The sequence below is a fragment of the Podarcis cretensis genome (genome assembly GCF_951804945.1).
Source record: "Podarcis cretensis genome assembly, chromosome: 2".
Taxonomy (NCBI): Eukaryota; Metazoa; Chordata; class Lepidosauria; order Squamata; family Lacertidae; genus Podarcis; species Podarcis cretensis.
The window spans coordinates 100,825,334-100,844,035 of record NC_137171.1 but is presented as its reverse complement, the minus strand read 5'-3'; the positions used below and the strand labels follow the sequence as shown (position 1 = coordinate 100,844,035).

Sequence of the window (18,702 nt, the reverse complement as noted above, 5' to 3'; positions counted from 1 at the left end):
CTAGAAATTCGATAAGAGTATAAAAAGATATTGGGTTTTGTAACCAATTTACAGTTCAAGGTTGATACGAATAAAAGAACCGCGTGCAATTCTAAGAAACCCAAAATCATTCAGAGAAACGAAACCGTGACCAAGACATATGCTGCACAATGAAAACATTTAATGAGCACCCAGGAACTACGTGCAACATGATCTTCAACAGATTCTTCCCCTTCTCCCCTTCCATTGCTAAAAGATATGCTATGCTGTGTTTAGCGCAAAAAGAATAAAGGACTGTACAAAAACCACCCTTTACAAAAAACAAAAAAACAAAACATATTAAGACACTCACAGCATGCTTAAGTTTTTCAGCCCTGTAAAGGCCCCGCTGATGTCTTCTATTGTGCCTGAAATCTCGTTATGGTCCAGATCCCTGGAGAGAAGACGACAAAAGAAAACCCGCAATCAATTTCGCAGTTTGTGAGCAAAATGTTAAAAGAGCCTAAGGGTAACCTTTAGGAAGAGTTTACCAAAGGGCTCTTCTTTTGTCCCCAAGGCATAAGGCTTTTATCAGGACGGCCCAGTACTTGCAGAAAAAGCTAAAATTAACCTTAACTGAATAGGTCTAGCCTCTTCCATACTGTTTTATTTAATAATAATTTTAAAAAATCCAAAGTGAAGCTTCCTGTCTCTCTGTGCCTCAAATAGATTTTGGTTTCTCTCCTTCTGGTGCCCAAGTTGGGTTGTTGTTTTTTTCCTTTTTTGCTGTCAGAGCAATAAAGGACTGGGGCTTTATTCCAAATCAGACAAAAATCAGGAAGAGAACAATCAAAGCCACAATCACTGTGCCAGAACAGCACGGAGATTGCATCCCAAGCATCAGGGTGTTTGCTGGGTGTGTCGACACAGATGTGGCTATTGGAAAGAATTCTGTGCAGATAGAAGCCAAAAGAATAAATAAATGATGTAATCAACACACCTGGCTAGCGTATAAACAGTGGTGAAACAGTGAGTGGGAAAGAAGCAGCGCCTAAGCAAATATGGCAATGTCTTTAAAAAAAAGTTCACTCAGTGAGAGACCAGGTTACATCAGCACAATTAGCAGCAAACTTCTTTGAGCCACACTGTCTTTGGTTCTACACATGCCACAAAGGCAGTTTTACTCCAATCAAAGGTCCTCCCTATTCCCCCACTTCTCTTTTTGCAAATTTATCTTTGGAGGAGTGGGAAAAGACGCACTCTCGTAATGCCATATTGGCTAAGGACATTTTGGGAACCTTGCACATGATGAGTGAGATTTCTGCAGCAAACTTTTTTAGTTGGTTGGTTGGTTGGTTGACCTCTACACTGCATTTTCTATAAAAGGACAGAGAGAGAAAAGACATAGCTTGTTGCTATGCTGGTTCTTCCAAAAGAACCTGAAATGTCTTTTAATGCCAAGGGATGAAAAGTTGGGGGGGGGGGTGCGTACTTTCACACACAAAGTATAGGGATTCAGTATTCCGGCCCAGTTTTCCTTGCATTCAACTTTGCTTTCTCCCAGCCCCTGTTGCCAATTTCCTATTCTTTCTGGCTGGCTGGCCCTGAATGCACACTGCCTTGTTAATCATTCTGCTGTGAGGTCCCTGGGCCTGACCTCTATTTGAATAGCTTCGCATTTCAGCAGTTTCACACCCACCAAAGGCTTGTCAACAATAGGCTGTAATTAAAGCATGCCCGGCTCTTTTTCACCAGGTGCAGGACCCAATGGGCCTTCTTCTTGATTCAATTAGAACTTGCTCTCCCACCCTCACTTTCTCTCTGGGCAGTGGACACAAAAGGCGACCCACGAATTAGATGCAATCCAAAACAGTTTTTTTTTTTTTTTTTTGCTTTGGGAAAGCCTTTCGTCCTTTTCGGTGCCAGCTGCCTAGGAGAAGGGCCTTTCTGAAAGCATGCATGGGACCGAAAAGTGGTTCTCGGAAAAGGCAAAGGAACATAAAAGCGCTTCCTCCCTCTGCTCGATAAAAGGAATAAATGGCTGCACAGCGCGGTAGCTAAGGAGGGAAGTTCTTGCTTCCTTTCAAATAAGCCAGCGCCTCAACAAAGCTTAGAATATAATAATAATAATAGCAACAACAACAACGAGCGTTGTTCATTTGTCTCAAATAAAATGTGTGTGTTTCCTTTTGGAAAAAAAAGAAGAAAATTAATCCCATAGATGCTGGCCACAGCGCAAAACCATGCCGGAAAACTGGCACTAAGGATTTCATGACACTGGGGATTAATAATTATGCGTGCATAATCACAAGGCATTAAAAGCCAAGATAAATTGTGGGAAAGAAGCAGCCACAGCATCGCTAGCTCCTATATATTCCAGCTGAGAATGAAGTATTCCATCAAAGACAGTAGTAGTGTAACAGGGTTTAGTCACACTAAGCATGGGAAACTGGAAAGGGGACCCTTGCTCTCAGGCAGGAAAGCTGTACTAGAGACAAGTAATCTCCCATGCTACACCAAGCGGGCTTCAGATCAATGGCAATCCTCACTATTTATGCTATGGCTTTGTGTCTTATTGAAACAGAAAAGAAGAAAAAGGACGCAAGCAAATATAAGAAGCAGTCCCTTTTGTTGCCCCAGGGGCCGATCTAACGGGACAGAAAAGGTAAAACTGAAACACGTACAGAAGTCGCAAGCTTTTGAGTCCTTTGAACGCTCCCTCGGCAATGTGACTGATGTAGTTGTGGCTCAGCTGAAGCATCTGCAGGCCCCCCAGGTCTGCCAAGCTCCCCTCATCCAGTCTGGTTAGGTTGTTAAACGACAAGGACCTGAAAACAAGAAGCAGAATATCAGTGTAAGTTGTCATTTGTTTCTTTCCCACTGGCTCCACTCTGCTTCGCAGCACCTCTGTTCTGACAAGAATTGATATGTAAATCACACCATCAACACTGCGGGGGAAAGGGTCTAAACTACCTCAAATAGGCAAAGTGTATCGCAATAGGGTCTTCCTTGGGGGTGGCCCCACAAGTACAGAAATCAATCTGTTCTGGGGTTAAGCAGGCTCTCTTGTAGCCTCGAAGAGCTACATTTTCACTTAGCCCTTGGATGTATAATATAAGCTAGGGTCATACACAAGTGCTGCAAACATGAGACCAAGTGGGTTTTACTGCTAGTCTTAAGGCTTTCCTTAAGCAGGAGGGGACCTTTACATTTTGAGAGCAACATCTTATTTCTACAAAGCAACATAAGAAGCATTTTATTTTCATGAGCACGCTGTTATTTCAGAGTGTATTATTATTATTAATAATATTAATATTAATTTTGCCTACTTCTAGATCTCTGCATTTCTCTTACAGATTTGCCCCTCACCACTGCTGGCATGAAAAAGAAGAAAAGGCATCTTGGGTGTGCATGAAAGTTAACAGCATATGCCAAAGCCTAAGTCAAAACAGACACATTTTTAAGTACTCAGAGTGTCATTCCTTGGCAAATAAGCTGTCTGTCTTTTGTAAGCATGAGCAAAGGCAGCAGTGGTGCAATGAGGAACACTGGAAGAAATTCAGGAGAGATTAATGGCTTTCAAGAAGGCATGGTACAACATACATTTGGTTCCTAAAGAGGCTGGAGTGTTGAATTATGAAGAAATGGCAGCCAGTCAAAATTATTTCTTCACCTGCGATGAAAGAATGTTTCAAAGGGTGGGCAGGGGAAGGGAGAAAAAGAAATCCAATGCCAGCAGGTAATGCTAAACTTGATTTTTTTTTGGGGGGGGGGAACCTTCCCTTTGATATTCTGCATAGGTGTTTCCTGTCAGAACTGGCAGAGGCATGTTTCTTTCCTGATGTCATCCGCAGATAGCCAAGAGCAAACTTCAGAATATCACTTCAGAATATCCATCATTATCGCTGTAGCCAACTGGAAAGATGCATGTGCCTAGCACATATTCTAACACTGCTTTCGCCACTCTTTCTGCATATCTGAAATGCAGCAAGAGCGGGCAATTGCCAGAGCAGTGGGCAAGGCAGCAGGTTCCTAAGCCAGGGGGAGATTTATTTAAAATATTTATATACTGCCTTTTTATCCAAAATTTCAAGGCGATAAAAACAAACAAGCAAAATTTTTTTTAAAAAAAAATGAGCAGCGAATGGAAATTAAAAGACAGAGAGTTTAAAATACTTAAGGTGGTTTTTGTCTGGCAACTCAAGGACAAGAAAATTGGTGTTGGGCATACCACCTTGTAGAACGCATGTCACACCATAAAGACATTTTCCTTTGCTGAAACAGCTATCATTTCTGATGAAGAGAATATATGGAGAAAGGCATCTGTTGATGATCTTCGAGTGCAAGTAGGATGGCATGGGAGGAGGCGGCCCTTCAACTTCTTGGGTTCCAAACCATTCGGCAACAGCCCTCTGAATTAGGCCCAGAAATGAACAGGCAGCCAGTGAACTTCTTTCAAAACTGGTGGGGCATGATGTGATGTGATGTGTATGAGCAAGTGCCAGTCAAAACTATGGCTGCTGCCCGCATTCTGCACTAACTGAAGTTTCAGAAATGTTTCCACAGGCAGCCGTACACATACAGCACACTGCAGGAATCCAAACAGGACATTACAAGAGCATGGATAAAACGTGCCAGGCACTGGGTGCTTTTGCCCATTAATAGCTACTTTCACTGCCGCCCGTTAGCAACTTCAGGAGAGACAACTCACAGTTCGCTCAGCTTCTGGCAGAAGCGCCATCCAGCCGGGTTGATATGGGAAATCAAGTTGTTACGGAGATGGAAATGCTGGAGGGACCCAAGTCCATACAGGGAGCCGCTGTTCACCTCTGTGAGTGCGTTGTACTCCAGATTCCTGGAAGCACGGCCAGTTTAAACATATTACACACCAGTTCACATCTCACATGCATGTACTTAAAGAAGCAAAAAACAACCCATGTACAAAATGCCACATTTATTTCCAAAAAATGACTCTTAATCCCCACCCCCACTCCGCCAGCCCACAATACCTCTTAAGACCAAGAACATGCCACCTTGGTCTTCTCCAAAGCCAGCTGCCAGCTTTAGCATGCCATTATTTGGATTTGGTCCCAGAAGCACAGTAATCTCCCATTAATGCCCTCCTTTCTAGGCTAATAGCTCAATCCCAGGCAGGTGCATTCAGAAGTAAGTTTCACTGTGTTCAATGGGCATGCATGCATAAGCTTGTGGCTTTAGAGTAAAAGTCATAGAATCATAGACTCTTACAAGTCCAACTCCCTGCAATGTGGAATCTCAGCTAAAGCATCCAAGACAGATGGCCATTCAACCACTGCTTAGAAACCTCCAAGGAAGGAGAGTCCACCGCCTCTCGTGGGAGTCTGTTCCACTGCCGAACAGCTCTTACTGTCAGAAAGTTTTTCCGCATGTTTAGTCGGAATCTCCTTTCTTGCAACTTGAAGCCATTGGTTCAAGGCCTGCCTGCCCTCCAGAGCAGGAGAAAACAAGCAAGCTCCCTGTCCCACGCGACATCCCTTAAGATATTTGAAGATGGCTATCCTATCTTTATAGACAGAGGTGCACTTTGGCTATCAAGTCAAAGTGCATCTCTACAAAAGCCTTGGTACACCAATGCTACTGTAAGTTGCACGCCAGAAATTACCCACCAGGCATCTGCAGTACATGCCTAGAACTTATGAGTAATAACCATCTTTTAACTTACAGAACTTGCATTTTGGCCAGACCCCAGAAAGCACCATCGGTCAGCTTGCTTATGTTGTTTCGCTGGAGCTTCAGAACTTCTAATCTGTCCAGTCCTTGAAACGTCAGGCCATCTATCAGACGAATGCGATTCCGGTTCAGCTCCCTAAAATTGCCAACAGCACAGAAGGGTGTTAAAAGACCATTGTTTTCCAGTGGGTTGAGGATGGGGGAACAAGAACCAAAAACCTCTGCTGCTCTTAACACGCATCGTTTGAAGGACATGAAACAAGAGAGTGACTATACTTTGGATCTGAAGCATTGTATCCAAGTGCAAGGTATACACAACTCATTGGTGAACAGAAGAGACTTCTGGGTCCAACCCTACTGAGACCAAGACCACTCTCAACATTACTTTGAGCTTTTGTATTAAGAGTCTCTGGACAGCTACAGAAATAATTTAATTGAGGTTGCCCAGAGAACAATATTTAATGTGCAACTATAAATCTAGCAGAAGAGGCTGGTGAAGGGGCACTGCTGATGAGGTGGACTTCTGAGCAGTGAGCATTGCTGCTGGTTCTTGAAAAAGGGATAGGAAGTAGGGAGCAATGTGGTGGCAGAAAAGTCAGGTTGGCTCCATCCCCAAGCCCTCTCCTTCGCAGGAACCAGCAGTAAAGTTCACCTGTGTTCAGAAGGCAGGTGAGCAACGCTGCCCCACCTGTGCTGCCCTACGGATCACTACTGCTACATACGGTAGCCCCTCCATAGCTGCACAGCATTAGAAGCTGGGTTGTTATCTTCGAATGCCCTAAAAATATTCGAAGAAGAAAGATTATCACAGAGGAAAACTGAACTCCCGTTTTCTGCACAGGATTTGCAGTGAAGGAAATAGGAATCTTCTATGAATCCACTGTTTGAACAGGTGACCAGTTACTTTCACCGGAGGGAAGTGCCTGACCAAAATCCTACTTGTTAGCTTGTGTAAAATTTAAAAGAGATTCATAAGTTATTTTGTCTCTTCATATAAAAATCTCCATTGTGGTTTTTTTTTTAATGTCAATTGAAATCATATACTAAATGGTGCGCGATCCAGCCTTTTGAGTCGGGTTCCAAGCGTTTAGAAAGCAGCAAACAAATGTTGAAGCCAAAGGTCAATTATCTGAGCACAAAGCACCTTCGCAGATGCAGATGTGTATTTGTGATCAAATGCAGCCCACACTACGCTCTGACTGCACAAACAACGACGTGTGCGCTAACTCATCAAAAGCACCATTTTGCCCATCTAAATGTCAACCGCACACTTTAACAGCCTTCCCTCGTTGTAGTTTTATTACCAAATAAAAGACCCGTGTGTGGTCTTGAAAACAGGGTTTCGAGAAAGCCCTCTGACCTAATTCACTTTCACTGCCCTCTTGTGAAACAAAGGGAGTAACAAAAAGGAACGAGAAAAATAAATGCACTGGCTGGATTGACTAGTGCAGTGGTCTTCACTGTATGTTCTAAGTAATTAATGCCATTATTATTATTATTATTATTATTATTATTATTATTATTTTCAGATTACTCTCCCAACAGGGCTTTTTCAAGGCCATGCAGGACCACCAGGAAAAAACCCAACCTATTCCTAATTTGCTTTATTAGGTGTCACCATAGGGCCATTAAAATATAGTTTATCCAACATTTTATGGACGTGAAGGAGGATTGCATTTGGTGAGCATGTCCTCAGGGAACGTTTGTCTCCATAAAGTTTGGTTGCCCATAATTAAACTGCACATTTCTACTCACAGTTGTGTTAGCTTGGGCAGCTTGAATGCTTTAGCTGGAAGCTGGGTGATCCTGTTTTTACTCAGGCGAAGCGTTAGAAGGGATCGTGACAGGCTATCAAAAGCCTTGGTCTCCAGGATGCTGATTCTGTTGCTCCCCAGGTGCCTGCAATAATTCATCACAGAACATTTAAACGGCTATGTCAGAGGTATTGGCTGTTCACTCTTTATCTGAGTGGCTGGTGACATTAGACACATTGTGTGTTTTTTATTATTTTAAAAAATCCAATGTTTTTCCCTCTCCACAGACAAGCCAAGCCAATTTTTCCATTAGCACAATTTAGACAGCTGATGATAAGAGATCCCCAGAGGGACCTCAGCACCTTCAACCTCCCAGAGGAATCAGTAGCTGATACATCCCATGTCAGAAGTGAAGGGGTACAGAGCAAACATATACTATAGCCTAGCAGGAAGAGTGCAATTATTGGAATTTAGCAGCTATGTTCAGTTTGACTTAAATACTGGCTCATACTACATAGCTTCTATTCTTGGATGCTTTTTGTTTTTTGTTTTAACAGAACCCAAAGTCCATCAAACAGAGCCAAGTGCAAAATGAGGGCTTGCAGGATGGCAAAGCAAGATGCAAAAGGCTGACTCAGGAGGAACAGTCAATTACCGTATTTTTTGCTCTACAAGACTCACTTTTCCCCTCCTAAAAGTAAGGGGAAATGTGTGTGTGTCTTATGGAGCGAATGCAGGCTGCGCAGCTATCCCAGAAGCCAGAATAGCAAGAGGGATCGCTGCTTTCGCTGCGCAGCGATCCCTCTTGCTGTTCTGGCTTCTGGGATTCAGAATCTTTTTTTTCTTGTTTTCCTCCTCCAAAAACTAGGTGCGTCTTGTGGTCTGGTGAGTCTTATAGAGCGAAAAATACAGTACCTGTATAAACACCGACAATTAAGAAACACTGGCCTGTGAGCCAGTGTTGGAGAACAGCCTTTACCAAAGGTGTCAGGGACTCTGAAGACGCTCAAACTCAGGACAAAAGGGAGAAATGTGCTAAGAGGAAGGCACATTTGGCAAACCCTCATCGTGATCAACTCCTGCCTGGAAACCTATGTCCCCACTGTGGAAGGATGTGCAGATCCAGAACTGGCCTTCACTTCACGGTTAAGACCGTGTTCATAGAAGACAATCTTGCTCAGCTATGAGTGATCTCCAAAGAAGAAGAAGTAACCCATCAACTGGGATAACTAGGATAAACAAGTATAAATCTCCATCTGATTTGCTACACATCAGGCGATTCAAATAGCCTAGCCTGTATGTGTGTAAGGAGGTGTGGGAAGAGAACAGCCTTTTGTTGTTGCTATTGCTGAACAACTGACAATCAGAATCCCTAGGAATTTACCCAGTAATCTAACCAGTGGTATTTCAATCTGTGTTTTGTCCACCCCTACTCAATTTCAATAATGCATAGTGAAAAGTGAAAGACACAGTATTCTTAGCACTCGGTTTCATTTCACAGCATTAAACGTTGTACCTCTTGAGGGTCACATAAAGCAATGTTTACAAAAATATGCCTTTACCAGTACAAATTTTTGCCTCTGAGCTTCTGCTGCAGACCACTTTGTAGAAAATAAAAATCAGAAAACCGCCGCACATCAACGTTCAGTATAGTTCAGCTGTGACATAATCCAAGCCAGAAGTCACAATTTGTCTTTCTCCTTTCTTTATAAAAACAGACATTTACAACCGTGTACAACCCTGCAGCACGAGCATTTTCATAATATGTGACGCAGTAAAAAGAGAGCAGAGAAGTTTTGATTAAAAATCCCATATAAATAATTGGCACTTGGCCTCTCTCTTAGTTGTGCACAATCAAGCTTCTGTAGCTCATTCTCTTCCCCAACCCCTGCCCTCCACTACCCCCCCCCCAAAAAAAACCCCCTGTTCTCTTTGCTACAGCAAGTGGGAATAAGAGAATGCAGCAGCCTAGGGACCAAAGACCCCTGCCCTGGATTACTGCTGTGTTCAGCTTTCTTGCTCCATCATCTGTCTGTTTAAAACCGTCAGAAGAGAGCAAGCAAAAGGAACAACAATGACTTTTTTCAACCTGCATCATACGTAACGTGATCACCTAAAGAACTGAGATAATATGCATATACATGCGTGCGCACACACACACACACACACACACACACAAAAGCAACACCCAACTGATTTATAATCCATCCCTGTAATCCAATTTTAAAAGAAATAGGTTTTAAAAGTCAGCCTTTGGTGTATAAACAGATACTTTCCCATAAAATGTTTAAATAAAAAAAATATGTGTGGGAGGAACTTACAGATCCTTTATACGAAGCCCCACTGGAAAACAGCCACTTCGGATTTCCGTGATGTTATTCGAGCTCAGATCTAACGTTCCCAGGGCAATATAGGGCTCCAGTTGGCTCGCTTCAATGCTGGAGATCTTGTTGCGATTCCTACAATACAGAAAGGAGGAGAATCTGACATAATCCACTTTCCCCTCCCTTGTGTTAAAAATAAGTACTAGCATCTAATAAACAAGTCTCTCCTAACTTGTTTGGCTCCAGGATGGCATGCAGTCCATTTTATGGAGACAATTGGATTAGATTTTTTATTATTATTATTCTTTTTAAAGGTATGAGAATACCTTTTATTAGACAGGCATATGCTGGCACAGACAAGCTTTCAAGTTACACAGCGCAGTTCACCAGGCAGAATAGGAGGAAGACTGCAAAGCTATTCGTTTAGATGTAATACAAGAACAAGGCCATACGAGAGGCCTCCTACCTACAAGCTGGGGAAGGGTGAGGGATATAGTCAAACGGAGCAAAGTAATGTAAATTCTTTTCAGTCACTTCCGCTATATAAAACTATGCATTGCCCAGATGGAATGACACAAGGCAGGTGTGTATGTAAGTAAAACCTACTGGAATTTTGCAACATATCAGCCAACGGTCTTTAACTCCATCCTCATCAGTGTGTGGTTACCTGCATTTGACGGAAGCACCAGAGTTAGTCTAAACTGACTCTCTGTGTTGATCGGAGACCAGAAGCCAGGAATGAGTAGTGTGAAGAAACAGTACCCATACAAGGGAGCAGGGGTCCACAGAAGAATCTTATTTTGTCACCACTGTCAGATAAGCCACTTTCATCAACCTGATTTGGCCACACTATAGGGATCTAGGACCATTTAAGTAAAATCAACCAACCATACTCAAGCGCCATTTCTGTCATAGGCACACAAAGCAGACCCATAGGCAGCTGGGACCCGCTGCAGTGCCAACCTCTGTCCTAGGTGGGCCTCAACAGCTTCCCCCACTCCCACCAAGCTCAACAACTGACCTAGTTATGGTCTCACTTGGCTGGAGAAAATTATACTAAATGTGAGGGGTTTTTTGTGGTTATCGTTTAGAGGAGATGGAGCTGTTAAATTAAAAGAGCTCCACCACCATTTGCAGAGTGGGGTAAAGAAATCAGTCAAGACTACAACCATGCTAGTTTGGGCATAGCCCAAACTACATTGATTTCTATCTTGTCACTGGTCCACCTACTTGCCATTTAGAGCCTATTCAAGTTGCACCATCGGTTGGCATCATAGGGAAGATCAGGTAGGGTGACAGTTGAGATTGCACCTTGCGGCAAAGAAACACCCAACCTTCCTGGCCTCTGCAACACCATACCTTTTCCCAAAACAGTTGTACCTTGGAAGTCAAACGGAATCCATTCCGGAAGTCCGTTCGACTTCCAAAATGTTTGGAAACCAAAGCACAGCTTCTGATTGGCTGCAGGAACCTCCTGCAGCCAATCGAAAGCCCCATCGGATGTTTGGGTTCCAAAGAACGTTCACAAACCAGAACAGTCACTTCTGGGTTTGCAGCGTTTGGGGGCCAAAATGTTCAACTTCCAAGGCGTTCGGGATCCAATCATAATAATGTGCTGGGGCTTTTTAGCAATCACTACATGAAACTCTGATTACTCCACATGGGCAAGCGTTCCACTGAAGTCCTCCAGTATACGCTATTCACAATTAACATCTCCACAGATGAAGCATACTGACCTTGAACACTTTGTGCAAGAGGCACATATATACTGTTGCCCTTCAAAATGTGCAACCTGGTCTTACATGTCGTTAACCTGACAGTTAGCCCCGCAGAGTTCAATGCGACTCAGTCTCAGCTAAGAGAGCCTTGGTGAGTCTTGCACTTTCTTGGGAGAAGGGGAACACAGATGACATGCAGGCTCCACCCTCCAAACCTCCTTATATCAATGTACTTATTTCTTAATAAGGTGTTACATTATTGTTCACAATTTGAAGCAGATGGCATAGTAAAACAAAAGGTAAGAAAGGTGCGCATGAACTAGAGGTGGAGTGAGAAATGACAGAGCAAAACAGGTGGGGCTACTTCAAAAGGATCATGGCTTTTCTAGGAATACTGGAGTATCCCTTAAGAGAAGCTAAGGTTACACCTTAATCCCAGTGGGTAGGCCGGTGCTAAACGTCTTCATGGTTTTTTTATTGATAAATCTTTTTGGCAGCCTTTTCCACAAGTACAAGTGGGAGGGGGAAGACTTTCCTTCCGCAGGGTGAAGGCTATTTTTGGTTTGCCATGAGGAGAACGGGGAGGCAGGGGAAAATTGCACGGTTGGCCTTCATCTAGTATCAGCTTTCAGTATTGGCTCAGCTTTGTTAATTTAGGGAGTTGGGGGTGGAAGGAAGCCTTAATACAGCAAAACCCCCATTAAGGCACCACCTGCTATAAGCATCAAAACCAAAAGGAAGCTTCAAACGAGAGGGGAGCTCTGCACCTCCCTTTTCGTTCTATTAATATTCAGATATGTACATGCGGAAGGAGAACAATTAAACCACCTAGAAATGCCTTCTACCAGAGGACATGCAAGGTCTCGTGTTATAAAGGGCTGCCAGACCATGACTGGAGATCTAGATCAAAAAGAGGTCACATGAGATGAATCAAGCACTGCTGCTAGGAATGGGCCTTCTGGCTTTCCGTCTCTTAAGCAGTCGCTTGCTTAGTCACAGCCAGTTTCAGCTTCTACATTCTATAAAAACCATCCAGATCAGCCTTGCATCAAGAGGTAGCCATCCCAACAACATGCCAACTGAGATAAAAGAAGGGTGCAAGAAAGAATTCAGGATTTATGACCACACTGGGAGAGGTTTTTTGTTTGCGGTGTTGTTATTTTACTTTTATGATTTGGTGCGTTAAAAATGCCCTAACGGTGCTCTGCTTATGTTTCATAAGTGTAATGGATGTAAGTAAGAGACGCTATCCCGAAACCTAAGCCCACCTTGGAAAATGGGCAGGTGGAGGGAAATAGGTGAGGGAAAGGTAGAGATAGGAAGTTGTGCTGCAAAATGTTTGAAAGAAACTGTTAATAATTGGAAGGAGGAGGAGGAGGGGGAGGAGGAGGAGGAGGAGGAGGAGGAGGAGAGGAAGCAGCCGCAGCAGCAGCAGCAGCAGCTAGTCCTTCCTCTGAGCCCAGCTGAGACTGGTTCCAACACATCAGTCTGTGCATACTTCCAACCTAAGTAATGTTCAAACCTGCATCTACCACTCTATCTTAACTGATCAGCATGCAGAGAGGCATATTCATGATCAGCTAAGGAAACACATGACAGCTCCCAAACCATTTCAGTCCATTTGATGTCAGATGTGTATGGTACTACAGATGGATATCAAGGGAATCAAAGTCAGCTCCTCAGCCTCTATAGGCTCTGGGTGATGAAACATCAAACAGGGACCATCATCTGAGGGAAAGCTTCTCAACAAAGCCCATTCAAGTTTTTGAAAGCAGAAGCATCCCTGAGGTGCACACTCTCTTTTTTTCCTGCATGGTCTCTAATCCATACTTGAGGGTGGTCACACATGAGGCACTCTAGATGGATCAATATGGGAGCTGCAGTTCAGCAACATCTGGAGACCACCGCGTTGGCTATCCCTTAGTTGAAGGACACAGATCTGTGTACTCTACCAGCTGCAATAGTGGGTAAATGTAATATATATGTTTCCCACTGATCTGCATTAAGAAAAAAAACACCTACGAACAATGATCCTTGCCCCACACTGAAAGCCTCTGCTGACCCTTTAAGAGTGCAACACTTCGGAAAGGAAACTGCAGTCTCTTAAGTATGTTCTTCAGGCAGGAAGTGAGTATCCGTAAAAGTAGCCCCCACTTTGTGCTCTGAGGCCACCGAATCACTAGTTCCCAAGGGAAAGCTTGGCAGATTCTCAAGCCCCATTGCAGAGAGGCTGTTTGTTCAGGTGGAACTCAAATACATAACAAGAGCAGGCCAGGGGCTGGATATGCACTCCTGACATGCTTGGGTCAGCCGCTGTGAAACTCAACGTACGCTGCGTACACCAGTTTCTTAATTAGTTACAGCACTGGCCCTGGAGCGAGATGGGCGATATGCTTGCTTTGTAACAAAAGGGAGAGAAGCAGGCCAGCTCCTACCCTAATCTCCTATCCATAAGGAACCATTCCTCTCCATAAGATGGGAAAAGAACAGTCCGTAAATACGGCCTACACAGCAGTACAAATACGACCAGGGTTGATGTTAAGGGGTGAAGCTTAAACCAACTGAGCTCTGGCAGAAAAGATTTTCCACCCACCTCATTGTCTAGCACTGCCTCATAACCAGGGGCAGGGGACATTTTTTCACCCCAAGGCCCACGTTTCCTTCCAGGTAAACACATGGGGACTACATGCCAGTGTTTGGGAAGGCTTAGAGGCAAAAGTAGGTGGAGCTCATCCAATCCACAGATGACATCAAACTGGGAGGAGTAGATAATGTCACAGAAGACAGAACCAAGATTGAAGGTGACCTTAATGGATTGGAGACCTGGGCCCAAACTCACAAAATGAATTTTGATAGAGACAGATGTAAAGTTCTGTACTTAGGCAGGAAGAACCAGATGCACAAATATAAGATTTTTTTGGGGGGGGGAGCACCTGGCTTACTAGCAGTACATAAGAAAAGGATCCAGGGGTGTTGGTGAATCACAAGCTTAACATGAATCAACAGTGTGATGCACTATGTACATTTTTGCCTCTGTACCGTAGGTTAGGATATACACACACTCTCACACGTATTCCTCTCTATGCTATCCCCAAGCAGCCAGCAGGCATTATCAGAGTCCTAGGGTTGTGGTTTTACTGTGGCATGGTGGGCTCTAATCCACAAAAGCACGTGCATCGTTTTTTGTGGTGCCACAAGAGTCTTTGCTACAGAGTGATGCCAGAATAGCTTGTGGAGGACTGCTGAACACTGTTTGCTTACGTGAGTATCACCTTCGTGCTACAGCTTCACCGCCAACCTCATGCATTTCGCAGCACAGGAAAAATCAATACGTTTTGCATAAGTGGGAATTCCAACCATCAATTGCTAGGCAGAGCTAAAGTCCACAGCAGGAACAAGGGAGTGGGTGGCGACAGGACACCAACAGGCACTAACAGGAGGTGGAAAATTAGGTCAATGAACTGATAGCATGGGACATTTCATACTTCGGTTTACTTCCTGGCACCTGGCACCTGGCACAACAGGATCCTCCTGCAAGTTAGAAGAAATGAGCCACAACAAACTTCCTGCAAGCCTGTTAGAAGGCTGAGCTGGCTCAACAGACAAGCCAGTTTATTCGGATCAAGATGACAAGACAAACCAAGATTCAGGTAAACTGAAAGCAAATCCTTTGTCTGGAAGTAAATCCCTCCAGCTTGAGCACATAGCAATAAACCCAGGTTTAGGGCCAGGTGTGAATATGGCTACTGATTTCTCTGGCATAGCTCTTCTGCAGTGAACCTTTGTTATTCCTATTTTAGAATTCAGGAACCGAGGCAAACCTTGAGTTTGCAAACTGAGCATGGGTCCCCTGTTGATGAAAATGGATTTGAGCCATCAACTACGATCTTCCGTTTGGCCCACAGGTCAACAATAGATGGGGTTCAACAAACCTGGCAAAAAAACGCCACACCAAAATCCTATCTCCTAGTCAGGCTACCTTCCCTGGGTGCCTGTCAGCAACTACACAGCATTGACAGCGCCCAATTAAGCATGATGAGTTTCCAGCGTTTCCTCTCTTGACTTTGACAAGAGTAAACAAAAGCTCGTTTCTATTTCCAGGTCGCTGTATCTGAGGCATCCTCCATTAGGGGGACCCCTGGCTATTTAGTAAGTGTATGAGCACATGCACGCACACATAAGCTCATCGATTACCTCATTCCTGGGTTACATCACTGTAGCCTTCGCACCGCAAGCCAAACAAGCTACACAGGAAGCCTCAGGTGTCCATCTCATGGGCCAGCAGCCCAAATGTTTTTCCAGAGTCCATGTGTGGCAAGCCACCACACAGGAGCCTACACATTGACTCCGTTCACATCCCCACCTGCCTTGCCAACCTCATCTGACCAACATGAAATTCACACTTTATTTGAACAGCTGCTCAGAACCGTGATTTAAAAAAATAAAACAAAAATCCTACTATGATTTGTGCCAAGCATCCCTAGGCCTTGGTGACTAGAGGCTAGAGCATCTTCTTCTCCCCTGCCCTCTTGGTTCAATATGTAGATTCAGGGCCCTGACTCCAGGCGACCCGCCCCCCCCCCCCAGGGCCATCTCCCTAAACTACAGTTATACCATTAGACTCCACCAAACTTAGGTTTACACATTTTTATATCAAAGCATAATAGCTGGTAGTCTGACACCCTATAGCAGGCATGGCCAAACCTGGCCCTCCAGATGTTTTGGGACTACAATTCCCATCATCCCCGACCACTGGTCCTGTTAGCTAGGGATGATGGGAGTTGTAGTCCCAAAGCATCTGGAGGGCCAAGTTTGGCAATGCCTGCCCTATAGAATCATAGAATTGTAGAGGGTCATCTGGTCCAACCCCCTGAAATGCAAGAATCTTTTTGCCTCATGCGGGGCTCAAACCCATGACCCTAAGATCAAGAGTCTCATGCTCTACCAACTGAGTTACAGAAGGCAGGCTGGTATTGATCAAGGGCAAAGTCAAACTATGGAACTCGCTCCACCAGGAGGAAGAGAAAGCCACCCACTTGGATGGCTTTAAAAGAGGATTAGACAAATTCATGGAGGTAAAGGCTATTGATGGCTACTAGCCATGATGGCTGTACTCTACCTCCACAGCTGGAGGCAGCAATGCTTCTGAATACCAGTTGCAGGAATCCACGGGAGAAGAGTGTGCTCTTGTGCTTATGTTCTACTTCTTGTCTTCCCAGAGGCATTTGATTGGCCACTGGATGCTGGACTAGATGGGCCATTGGCCGGATCCACCAGGTTATTATGTTCTTTGCCTAGAGAAAATCCCACTAGACCCCTCTCCCTATAGTTTATGAGCATTGCACCAAATGCATGTCTGAAAGCCAATATGCAGTGCCAATGAACAAAAAATCCAGTTGAATGAGTGGCCAACTATGCTCTTCTTCCAGTTAATATCACCTTTAGGCTGTAACATCCTATGCCCATTTACCTGGGAGGAAGCACCATTGAATTTCACAGGTCTTACTTCTGCGAAAGCATGGACAAGATTTCACCCTTAACTCAAATAATTACCATTTTTGCTTGGCCATACTTGAAATGGCACCACGAAACCTGAACTGACCTGAAGGCAGGAAAAGGCTTGATTCGAAAGGTATTGTTCTCAGTGCTGAAGAATTGTATCGGCTCCATTGCTTCTGAAGGGTTTAGAACAACCAGAAATCTCCAAGGTAAAGCCTAGTAAGCTTCAAGTCAGTGACACTGGCCTGATTTTTCAGAGAAGAATAACCAGATAGCTTTCAGTTGTGAACAAAAACTAAATCTCTCATCATAAACCTGTGGAGTTTGGGGGAAAACACTTTTTAAAACCTGTTTGGTCCAATAAAAATATATAGTTATTCCAACAAATATCCACGTTTTTCTTTATAGCTACAATGTCACGTGGTTTTCAGTGTTTGTTATTTTAAATAATTGAAACTTTTTTTTTATTTCTTTTCTTTATGGGAAGCAGTTTTCTAAGCCTTTAGCAATCTGTCCCGCTGTTGCCCTTAGCGCAGATTAAAGTGTGTGTAGAGATAGGGCAGAGCCTTAGTCTACCAACAAGGAGAAGAGAGATGTATCTACCACAAAATTACAAAGCCTGTTGCAATTTCAAAGCAAATTATGATGCCTCTCTTGCACTCATAATTACTTTGCTTGTTGTGGGTGAAGCTGCTTTCATTGTACTTCTTATCGAGGAGCTGATATAGGTCCACTTGGGACCCAAGAGGGCAGAAAGTGCTTTCTGAAGGGACTGCTTACAATATATTTCTCTGACAGATGAACCATGATATGCTTAAGGTGCAGATCCCAAGCTAAGTGTGGACAGCTATGGGGTTAATTCAAAAGTTGCAAAATCTTAGCTGACTGCGCATGTGAACACTCCTTCGCTCTCTTTCATCATCCAAAGATGTACTGTTAGAAGGCAGTTAATGGACATACCATGCTCTAGCCAGCAGATACACAGGGCACAGGGGAGAAACAAGGAGGAAGGGAAGAGGGATGGGAAGTATCTGGTACGCTTACATTAGGTCTTCTCCACTAACCCCCTCCAACATACCTCAGATAAAAATAGTGTTGTCCCCACCACCACCGCTGCCTCCAAGGCAGGGACACAGAGGCCAAATTAAGCAAGCCAGAGCCAAGACGTTCTTAGGGGCATTCAAGTGACCCGGATCTCGTTTTCATACAAACAGGAAGTGCTGCTTATTGGGTGGGGGAGGAGGGAGAGGGAGGCATAGAGCTAAGAAATGTGTTAAGAGAGACACATGGATCTGAACTCTGAAATGCTGTACTGAAGGGAAATCGGGATCTCCATGTCACCGTGAGAAGCCGTGATGGCTAAATGGTTTTGGGGACGGTCCTGGGATTTTTCAGGGCAGTTGAACAGTATGAGGCTGCAATCCTGAACATTTGCTCTGCAATCCTCGAGGTTTTTTTAGCTAAGGCACCAGCCTCTCCAGTGGAGCTTACTCCTTAGTAAACATGTCCAGGCGTGCATCCTGAATGGGGCAGATCCAGCACACATTTTCCTCTCTCGGTGATCACCATTGAGCTTCTTTTTGAGCAGCTGCTTGTAGGCTTTCCTGATGAAATCAGATAGTCAGGGTGGGGCTTCTAAAGGGCAGCCCTTCACAGGCAAAAGGAATCTCTGTGTAAGCAACTCATAACCTCCAGGGATTTAATCAAGTGTCTCAACTGCTCAATCACCATTTCTCTAGA

The 18,702-nt window shown here is 44.1% G+C and overlaps 1 protein-coding gene across 1 annotated transcript in view; it reads right to left on the bottom strand.

Annotated features, from left to right (window-relative positions):
- LRIG1 (leucine rich repeats and immunoglobulin like domains 1) overlaps positions 1-18,702 on the bottom strand; it is a 136,435-nt gene that overhangs the window by 29,943 nt on the left and 87,790 nt on the right. Inside the window, exons 4-9 of the mRNA XM_079958700.1 lie at positions 9,743-9,880; positions 7,423-7,566; positions 5,660-5,803; positions 4,670-4,813; positions 2,643-2,786; positions 332-412 (exon numbers count right to left, since the gene is read on the bottom strand). Of these exons, the coding sequence (XP_079814826.1) occupies positions 332-412; positions 2,643-2,786; positions 4,670-4,813; positions 5,660-5,803; positions 7,423-7,566; positions 9,743-9,880 (795 nt within the window). The remainder of the gene's footprint in view (positions 1-331; positions 413-2,642; positions 2,787-4,669; positions 4,814-5,659; positions 5,804-7,422; positions 7,567-9,742; positions 9,881-18,702) is intronic.